Genomic DNA, 10,000 nt, shown 5'->3' with positions numbered 1-10,000 from the left:
CACTAAACATATACTAAACTAAAATGCAAACTGTAAAAAACAATTATGCAATCATAACATAATCATAATCATGCTATAAAAAAAACAATCACTAAATATTAATCTAAATAAAATGATATCTAAATCTGAGTCTAAATTACAACATGAAAATGGCACTAACAGGTGTGTTCAGATAATTGGGGGGGGGGGGGGGTCATTTCTTAAGTTACGTTCCAGTCTCAGTCCGTGGAACGCATCCTTCACTTCCAATTTTAAAGGGACACCAGGCAACGTTTTCGTGTTAATTAATCATCTTCGTAAGTCGGTATATGGTTAAATGACTCATTACAGGGCGAATGAAGGCTCTCTCGCCCGCCCCTACTGCCTGTAGGAAGAATATCCCACTTGCAAGTTCGGTGTATCCTACCCGCCGACCGAAGCAGGATCAGTTTACAGCACAGAGGCAGGCTAACGAAATGCTAGAGATTGTTGCAAACGTGTGTATAATGGCAGAGCCAGCGAAGAAGCAGCGAAAACCCTTGACGGAAGACGCAAAGAAAAGGAAAAGAGCTTCAGACCGAGCGAGGGGGAGTTTCGTAGAAAAAAAGCATCAGGCTTGCCTGTTGTCCCTTTAAAGTTGAGGTAGATGAACTTGCCCCAAGTTTACAAGTAGGAAGTTTGACTTTGATTGGCATTCCATTGTACTTTTTTCTAGTAGGAGGAACGCAGAGAGTAGCACAGAGGGAAGCACGCCATGCAGGGGGCCCCCCTAGAGCACAACTGGGAATCTACAATATGACTTTTCTCAGACAGACAGAAGACACTGGATATCCGTGGCTATTGTCTTTAGTTATATTGATAAGGAACTTGATTGTCATACTCTGAATGGCTATAAGGTTCTTATGAAAAGCTTCGGCAAGCTAAAGATGTGTAGACAGCCTGTTCCTCAGGAAACGAAGGAGTGCGCGTACATCACAATAGTGCATGTTGCCCACTAGCTAAGCGTCAAAAAGAGAAGCTTAAATAAGGAGCTGTCTGTACTTTTATGTGGGTAAACTTGACATCTGTAAATTTAAATTCCTACATACTAAGTTAAACAGCATGTAATGTATCTGTATAAGCACAGCAGAGTGTATGAATGTGATATGTTTATGTATGCGTGTGTTTTTTGTCAGTAAAGGGTAAGATATCTGCATTCCAACAGGCAGCCATGCAGGTAGACGACTCTTATCTCTTCTTTTCTCTTTCTCTGGCATGTTCTCCTCATCCTGTCTTCTCTTGCATAGAGAATATGCATATCACTCCACTCTTTTCAGTCTGATCAAAATCAGATGTAATGTTCTGTAGCAGTCACACACACACACATACACACACACACACACACACACACACACACACACGCACACACATTCACCCATACACTCCCTGAACTACATGTATATCACATTTTAAAGCTCCTCCATGTCCCTGCATGACCTTTTCTGACATGAGGTGTGTGTTCGTGGGTATGTGGCTCTATGTGGTGTCGGTGTCCGAGCTGCCAAAAGTTCTATGTGTGTAAGCACTGTGCTTGCGTGAGTTTCTTTGGATGTATGGAATTTTTGTGTGTGTTTGCATTCTTGTGTTCAAAGCATGTTCTTTTGTTCATGTCAAGTATGTGTGTGAGATGTTGCGTTCACACACATGGTGGAATGGTGTGTATGTGTGTGTATCGGAGCCTTTGCGTGTGTTTATGTGTGGTGTGTGTGTGTGTGTATCCATGCGGGGGGTAACCCTGGTAATGGTGGATGGGCTTGTGCTGATGGTTGCTTTGATGCCCCTCGCCCCCATGGCACCAGCCTGCACCTTCCCACTTCAAAAAGCCCCCTGCATCTCTCCCTGCCCCATCCACCATCAAACAGAAGCCCACACGACACACACCAGCACACAGGCCTCACTTCCCTCACTGTTCTTCCACAACCCAATTAGCGCCAACTATTACCGGGCCCCGGGCTGTGTCAGTCAATCAGTCAGATACACATGGCATTCAACCATTCTGGGTCTGTGATGTATATATGGGGGTAACAGGGTTAGTCAGAACCAAGAGACTATTGACTTTGCCTGCCAGGAATGGCCTGAGAACAAGACCAAGCTGAAATGTTTGCATGCAAAAAATCCCTCTCATACCAGAGTTGTACATGCTGTGAATACATTAGTTGAATGAAGTAATCAACCAACCAACCAATCAATCAATCAACCAATCAATCAGTCAATCAGTCAGTGAGTCAGTCAGTGAGTCAGTCAGTCAGTCAGTTAGTCAGTGAGTCAGTCAGTCAGTCAGTCAGTCAGTCAAAGCACTGGGCATGATCACACACTCCAGGGTGTATGGTTCGGTTGCATTAGGTAACCTATAAAGCAATACTTCTGAAGTTGTCTTCAAATAAACCAAATAGAGAAATAGAGGACATCTGAGTCTTCTATAAAACACCTAGAGCTTGAGAGATTCAGCTTAAATCATGCTACAGTATGTACAACTGTAATGTACAATGTACAATGCACTATTTCAACCAACACCAACACCAGGCCTCATTTCAGTGTCAACTGTTTACTACAGACATTGTGATAGCCAAAGAGATTACCTCTCATCTTGGAAATCAACAGCTAGATAACGCTTACTCTAATAAATGAACAAGCAGTGTTTCTTTTGTGGAATGAGATCCAAATTGATCCATGCCCTTTGCCAAGTGTGGTTTGTGCCATTCAATCACAATGCCTCATGGGGATGTTTTTCAAATGTTGTTAAAATTAGTTAAGTACCATAATTGAGATCTAATCAACCACACTGGATGTTAGTAGCATTCTTACAGTCACATATTAGTAGTAGTCTTACATTCACTCTCAAGCAATGACCTCAATATCAAAATGGCCAAAGTCTCCAAATCTCTATAATCTCTTCCCTAATCACCCCTCTACCTATGGTAGATGTTCCACCTGGCCCTGAGTACCAGCTTATACTGTAATCAGCTGTTCCGAGGTAAAAGAAACTGGTTCTCATCTCCTTGGAGGGGTAAAAGTAATTTTACCAAGTAAGCCTAACAAAGGGATAATCAAGAAGGGGACCTACTGTAAGCTATTTCCATACAGGGTATTCCAACATTTGGATGCAGATTAGAAATACTAACTCTGTTATTTGGGGAAGTCCAAATGAGATAACATCATTCAGGTAATACTACACTGTAAAGTTATCGGAAATAATGTGTCTGTATGTGTCTGTGTCTGTGTGTGTTTGTGTGTGTGTGTGTGTATGTGTGTGTGTGTGTGTGTGTGTGTGTGTGTGTGTGTGTTGGAGAGAGAGAGAGAGAGAGAGAGAGAAAGAGGGGAAAGGAAGGAAGAGAAGAGAAATAGGAAATACCTGTGTACGCACCCCCAGTTTTTGTCCATCAATATGCATCGGCAATAGGCACCTGCAAACAAAGAGCAGTCTATTCACATTTCATATACTTCACTGTAGAAGAGCAAACTTTTCTACAATGAGTGTGTGTGTGTGTGTGTGTGTGTGTGTGTGTGTGTGTGTGTGTGTGTGTGTGTGTGTGTGTGTGTGTGTGTGTGTGTGTGTGTGTGTGTGTGTGTGTGTGTGTGTGTGTGTGTGTGTGTGTGTGTGTGTGTGTGTGCGTGCGTGTGTGTGTACAGTACACGTGTAGGTGTCTGTGTGTGGGTGTCTATGATTTCTCACCACAGCAGAAGGCTTAGCAAGGTGATGTTAAGGGGACGTGCCATCTCCGCCACGTAGGGCGTGTCCCGCCTTCAGAGCAACCCTGGACCTTTGCAATGTCTGTGACCTCTTTGGACAAGGCTGCAGCTCTGCCTCCCCAGCTACTGAGTGACAGTTCCACTCCTGCTGTAAGCAAACAGAACAGGGTATGAGAGGATGGACAGACTGACAGAGAGGGGACAGACTAACAGATGGATGGATGGATGGATGGATGAATGAACAGATGAATGGATGGATGGATAGATGGATGGATATAGATGGATGGATGAGTGTGTTAAAGAACACACAAAAATTAATGAATGTTCCCCATCTTCTATATTACACACACGCGTGCGCGCACACACACACACACACACACACACACACACACACACACACACACACACACACACACACACACACACACACACACACACACACACACACACACACATAGGTCTACACACACAATAGATGACAGGAGTTCAGTGAACTGTGAAAAGGCCATTCCAGACCAGTTCTCACATCACTGTGGACACTGTGGATATTCAGGACAGCTTGAATTAATGTCTCTGACCATTCACCTCTCCAATTTTGCTGACAAGCCAAAAAAAGGTCAAAAATGAGTATACAACATGAATGCAACAACTCTGCGTCCAATATTGTGAATAACCTGCTAGACTGCAGTATACAAGTCATGGTATGAGCAAAAAAAGGGTAATGCAAGTGAGTGATCGCTGGCTCTACAGCTTGGGGCGTTTAAAACCAACAATCTTTAGCTCTCTAAACCAGAAAGAAATCGTCGACAATTACCACCGTGTCATTCCGTTACCAGATGTGCCATTACCTTAACTGTTACTGCGCTCCTGGTTGTAATTAGACGGTAATAATTACAATTACATAGCCATTGCCAAGGCGCTTTAGACTTTCTGAGCTCGTTTCTGAGAAAGGTTGTCAGAGGCACTACACTGAGTATCTGGAACAGGACTGTCTGTACCCCGCTCGGCTGTATGAGTTTACACAGATATCCAGCCCCAAGGGCACAAGCGACCAGATGTCGCGCACGCACAAGAAAGCGCCTACCCCATTCGTCTGTTTGCGAGAGAGCCAGTTTAAACTGTTTTTATTTCGGACTAAGCTCAAAGTTGACCGTCACAAGCAAATAATCAAATAAATCAAAATTGAAATAGCAGTAGACATATCATCACATCACTTCACTTCACATCAGATCAGCATCATCCCCCTTTCAATTAACGTTAACGACTGGACTTTAGGAAAGACAGAACAATAAAACGATGTAATTTATTCCTGTGCACCGGCCTATTACCTGAATTTCAACTCTAAATAATATCTCAGCAACCTTAACTAAACATCAGATAAACAGAGGATGGAAATGCGTGGACCACAGCAATACGACTACATCATAGCTGTATGACTACACATCGTATTCGTACATAAAACACGAATCAAAAACACAAAATACCTCACTCAGGCTAGAGAGGCACCGTGAGAAAAGACTAAAGCCTAGTACATCGGTACCAAACCTTCACAAGTTCACGTCCGCTGTAGTGCCGGGTGCCGTGCGTCCGCTTGTGGCTGAATCCGTTAAATCATCACTTCACCAAGTTAAACTGGAACCAGAGGGCAAATGCCTCAAGAGAAACACTCACCTGCAAGTGAAGATGGTCCCGCTATAACGACTTCATAGCAATGTGTGGCAAATAAAACAAACACATAGATGAAAACTACACACCGGAAAAACTTAAACAGAAACACAGCTAACTTTTAACAAGTGTCCGCGGGTAGAAGGATGGACTCTATGCACCTCTACTTGCTCATGACGTAAAGACGCACGCGCCAATACTCCACAACCCCCGTTAGTTCAACATGCTGAAAAGAATAACGTCGCTGACATAGAGTACTGTCTCATATCGTCTGGGGACTAACTGTATGTTACGTTAGATGATCATTATACCTTAGTTCATATTCCCGTGTCGTCTAATGATGACCTATCCGGCCATCTTTTATAGATATTACGGTACTGTTTTCTTTTAATACTGGGACGTATTCAGCCGTTTCACCACTTGTTTTGCTGCACGTTAAAGGCATGTCCAATGTCGTATACGTTTTTTTTCTAAATGACCTACCTGGAGCAGGTAGAGTGGGAAAGTTGTTTTGAAACCTTCGCTGGCTGTGCGCACAGGTAAACTGAACTGAACTGCTATTCTGGACTGCGCATCTGTGATCCGACAGAGTCCACACTCACCGGGTGCCAGAAATCACTAACTAACTGAAGGAAAAGAACTGGGTTAGAAAACGTTTCTGCAGTACAAGTGCTAACTAACACTGCCGGTGTGCCAAAACGTTGGGGATCTACAACGGCGCACCCATGCGCCGGATTCTGAGCCCCCTTTCCCCACTGAGGGTCTCGCTGCTCGGGATCTTAGTTTTTGGATTCCTGGAACAAGCAAGCTCGGAAGGAGTGAGTATACCAACAATTTAAACTTAACGAAACAAAAATGACCATGCTCTGCATATTCTTTCTCTATGAAAAAAGTACACAAATGGTTGCAGATTGTCAATAACATTGCAGAGAGAAGATGTGGAGAGTAGGCTATTTGCAGGTCGCTTGTAAACCTAATCTGCCCCGAGTAATCATTGTTCTTCGTATAACAATGTAATGAGATGTAGGCCTAATGCAATTCAAGTGAATATTTTATCTGCGGGGGCTTTTATTTAACCATCTTGAAAAATATAATAATAATAAAAATAATTAATATAATAATATATATATTTAAATATTTGCTAGTCAGTTGTTAGTTTGGTTTTGTAGAGTTTAAGTGGTATGAGACGTAGCCTATATCCAACAGGGTGATCTGTTGTTCAGCAATTCGTTAGTTGCGTGTAGTGGGGTCAGGTGTGCTGGCGGGTCTTTAGTGATACATCTTTATCACCAGAGGGGCGCTTAGGAGCAGAACCACTTGGATGACATCACAATTGAATTGTCCCTCTCTTCTTTTCTTTACTTTCCTTTTCTTATTAATTAAACATAATAATATGACAAGGGGTTTTCAAATAGTGTATTTGTATGTATGTGTGTGTAGGGAATGAGTATAGGATTCAGAGTGGGAAGCCAACCTGGCTGAAAGCAAAACAGACTTGCAGAGCTAAGTGCTGGTGCAAAGTAGAGATTTTTCATTTTAGATTGGTTGCCTTTCTTTGGCATGTTTATCAGATGGGAAATGTATGCCTGCCATAAATGAAGGTGGCAGTCCATCAAGGTCTTAGTCATTTGGGGGCGGTGGTAGCGTAGTGGCTGGAGCTGGGCTAACATGTAGTTGTGGTTTCAATGTCCGGCTACCACTGTTGTGCCCTTGATACGTCACTTAGGCCTAACCCCAAGTTGCTCTGGGGACAATGGGCCTTGTAAAATAATTTACATAAGTCGCTTTGGATAAAAGTGTCTGCTAAATTCATAAATGTAAATGCAGATTGGGTAGCCAACCTCAAATTTTGTGGGGGGGGGCTAAGTTCGGCTGGCACCCAGGCTATTGGGTGTTCCTGTTAGTTCCTGTTGGCTAAGAATTCCTCAGGTCAGTCTTCAGATAGCTGGCCGACATTGTACACCTGACCAAGACCTGTCCCTGGTGTGTCCCTGTGTAATGAAATGAGTAGAGGAACTGCTCAGTGGTATCAGTAAAGCTAAGGGTAAGTCTTGTGGGGGAATTATATTGACATGGTTTCTGCAGTTCAAAGAATGCAATGGGCCCAGCTATAGCATTGCCCCAGGGACCGAGCTGAAGAACATTGAATATTTCACTCAGATGGTTCAACTTAGAGCAGCTCATGTCCTGAAACAACCTCCAACTTAATTTCCAATATGTTCTCTACTAACATGGGAAGATTATGGTTTTACTCCAGAGGGGAAATGTAAGAATATAATATGTATATACATTAAGATAAATTATTATGATTATATATGTTATATACATACATAAGGATGCCTAGGCCTAGGCCTGTATATATATAAGGATGCATATGCCTGTGTACATAGTGATACATCTACTACTAATAATATTTGGACACTAGTACAAGTGTCATGGTGAGACCTGATAACAAAAGTAACATGACAGTTTCCCCTGGGATTATTCAATAACTCCTAATAGGCACCTGATAGGAAATATTTGGGGATTTGGTTATTTATTTAAGTGCTAACACCCTCAGCCACCCCAGCACCCTCAATCAGTAGCCTATACAACTAGAAGCCACTGGAGTCTGTAGGACTGTGACAAGGGGCTGAGCTTTCTTTTGTCTTTGACAGATCTCTTGCAACATTGTTTTCAGTGATCTAACTAATGGTCTGTTTTAGAAAGACCAACGAGAGGACAGCTGTAGTTGGGCCCCCTGTAGATAAAAGAAATGGATTACATTTTTTAACGCTCTGTGCACAGGACGTTTCTTAAATCTGGCTTTAAGACGATAAAAGGCTACTCTGGTTACAACTTTGATACTCCAGATGACTCTGGAAGTCACAACTCCCTACTCTCAGAGTAAAGTTACAAAATAGACCTAGCCCCTGCCCAACCAGAATGATCTGAATCAAAGCTGCAATATAAAATCAATGCTAATCAAGCTAGCACAAGACCGGAGCGTACCTATGTTCCCCGGATCCAGTGTTCCCCGGGTCCTATGTTCCCCGCTTTGTATGGGACCAGGGAACACAGGACCCTAACCCTAACCCTAACCCCGAGTGGGGAACATAGGACCCTAACCCTAACCCTAACCCCGAGTGGGGAACATAGGACCCGGGGAACATAGGGATGACCCCCACAAGACATCCTCTTCCTGTTCCCCCCAGACCATCAGTTACATTCACATCTGACTACCATTTCACACTGACATTTATTAATTTAGTAGACGCTTTTATCCAAAGTGACTTACATATTATAATTACATTATTACAATTATATATTACAAGGGCCATTGTTCCCGGAGCAACTTGGGGTTGAGTGCCTTGCTCAAGGGCACAACAATGGAAGCCGGGAATTGAACGCACAACTTTTCAGGCTACTGCATGCTAGTCCAGTTTCTACCCTACCCAGACTAGCATACTGGGGACACAGTCCATGACACTGAGCTTCTAATTGGTGAAAGGACAAGGCTCACTGTGAAGTTGTCCAGGCTATTTCAGTGAGTCTTGTATGCTGTGTGTACCTGTGTTTGGGATGTGCTAATGTAGCTCACGTTGAACAACAGAGGATTGCCTGTATTGTAGATTCAAACATTGTCCCAGGAAGTGCTAGTCAGCTGTGCAATCTATATCTCTTCTCCTCTCTTCTTTTCTCAAAGTTACTGTGGTCAGTCTCACTGCTGCTAATGTGAATCTAAGTAAACATTTACAGAAATATTTTTCAATAAGTAATGCAGACATTTGAAGGACTTGTAAAGATTTCAGTGTTGCACTGGGGCTTGACGGACTCACTTCACCTCTGCTATAGTGGAACCTTGTGGCACATGCCTCCCTGTTTGTATACGCAGCTAAAGCTGTTTTATGGCCAAACAGTTAGGCCAGGAGGAAAACAAACTCTGCTGAAGAACTAATAATTACTCAGCAGGTGACCATGTTGTTTCAGCAGTACAAAAAGCACAAAAAGAAAAATCCATGAATAAATACAGACGTTATGAAAACATGACATATGATTAGATTTGTTGAGCTCAGATGTGTCTGCAGGCTCTTTGGTGAAGAATGCTAGGGGTTTGTGAAAGACAAAGCAGTGACACAGGAGAAGACAGGATGTTGAGGGGTTGATGTCAGGTCTGGTTCTCACCCAATTATCATGCACCCTCACTGACAGAAAAGCCCCCTCGGAATTGGCTGCCATAAAGGCAGGCGACTGCTACTTTGAGGCCCTGTGTGTGTGTGTGTGTGTGTGTGTGTGTGTGTGTGTGTGTGTGTTCAGTGATGTGGAGTGTAAAGGGAGGTGTATGGCCATTGGCCTCACCAGACAATAATCCTTAAAGGTTTTTGAAAGCAAATGTGCGTTTTGTGTTTTGTCTTTGTCTGAGACAGTGATTTTAGAGATGATACCCTAGAATTCTTAGAATTATATGTCTGTGGTATTTCTCTTTCTTGCTCTCTCTTACTCACTCTCTTCCTCCATAACCTCTCCCACTTTTTGTTAAACACACAGATGAAGCAATTAAGTAATTAAGTTACTGCTCTCTCTCTCTCTCTCTCTCTCTCTCTCTATCTCACTCTCTCACACACACACATACACAAACACATGCACA

At 43.0% G+C, this 10,000-nt stretch overlaps 2 protein-coding genes across 5 annotated transcripts in view; one reads left to right on the top strand and one right to left on the bottom strand.

Annotated features, from left to right (window-relative positions):
- Positions 1-5,558, bottom strand: part of col4a4 (collagen, type IV, alpha 4) — an 83,132-nt gene extending 77,574 nt beyond the window's left edge. Inside the window, exons 1-3 of one of the 4 annotated variants that reach the window (XM_076282310.1) lie at positions 5,380-5,558; positions 3,692-3,856; positions 3,371-3,422 (exon numbers count right to left, since the gene is read on the bottom strand). In XM_076282310.1, the coding sequence (XP_076138425.1) occupies positions 3,371-3,422; positions 3,692-3,735 (96 nt within the window). In that variant the 5' untranslated portion in view covers positions 3,736-3,856; positions 5,380-5,558. Of the gene's footprint in view, positions 1-3,370; positions 3,423-3,691; positions 3,857-5,192; positions 5,274-5,379 lie in introns of those variants that run through there. The other 3 variants (XM_076282309.1, XM_076282312.1, XM_076282311.1) reach the window with 3 other exon arrangements.
- Positions 5,559-5,604: 46 nt separating this feature from the next.
- col4a3 (collagen, type IV, alpha 3) overlaps positions 5,605-10,000 on the top strand; it is a 54,065-nt gene continuing 49,669 nt past the window's right edge. The window contains exon 1 of the mRNA XM_076282313.1: positions 5,605-6,191. Coding sequence (XP_076138428.1) covers positions 6,099-6,191 — 93 coding nt within the window. The 5' untranslated portion in view covers positions 5,605-6,098. The remainder of the gene's footprint in view (positions 6,192-10,000) is intronic.

Source organism: Alosa pseudoharengus, unplaced genomic scaffold (assembly GCF_046254945.1).
Source record: "Alosa pseudoharengus isolate Yale_2024_CS ecotype anadromous, Long Island Sound unplaced genomic scaffold, YU_APseudo_1.1 YU_APseudo_1.1_scf_13, whole genome shotgun sequence".
Lineage (NCBI taxonomy): Eukaryota > Metazoa > Chordata > Actinopteri > Clupeiformes > Clupeidae > Alosa > Alosa pseudoharengus.
This window is presented reverse-complemented; position numbering and strand designations above follow the sequence as displayed.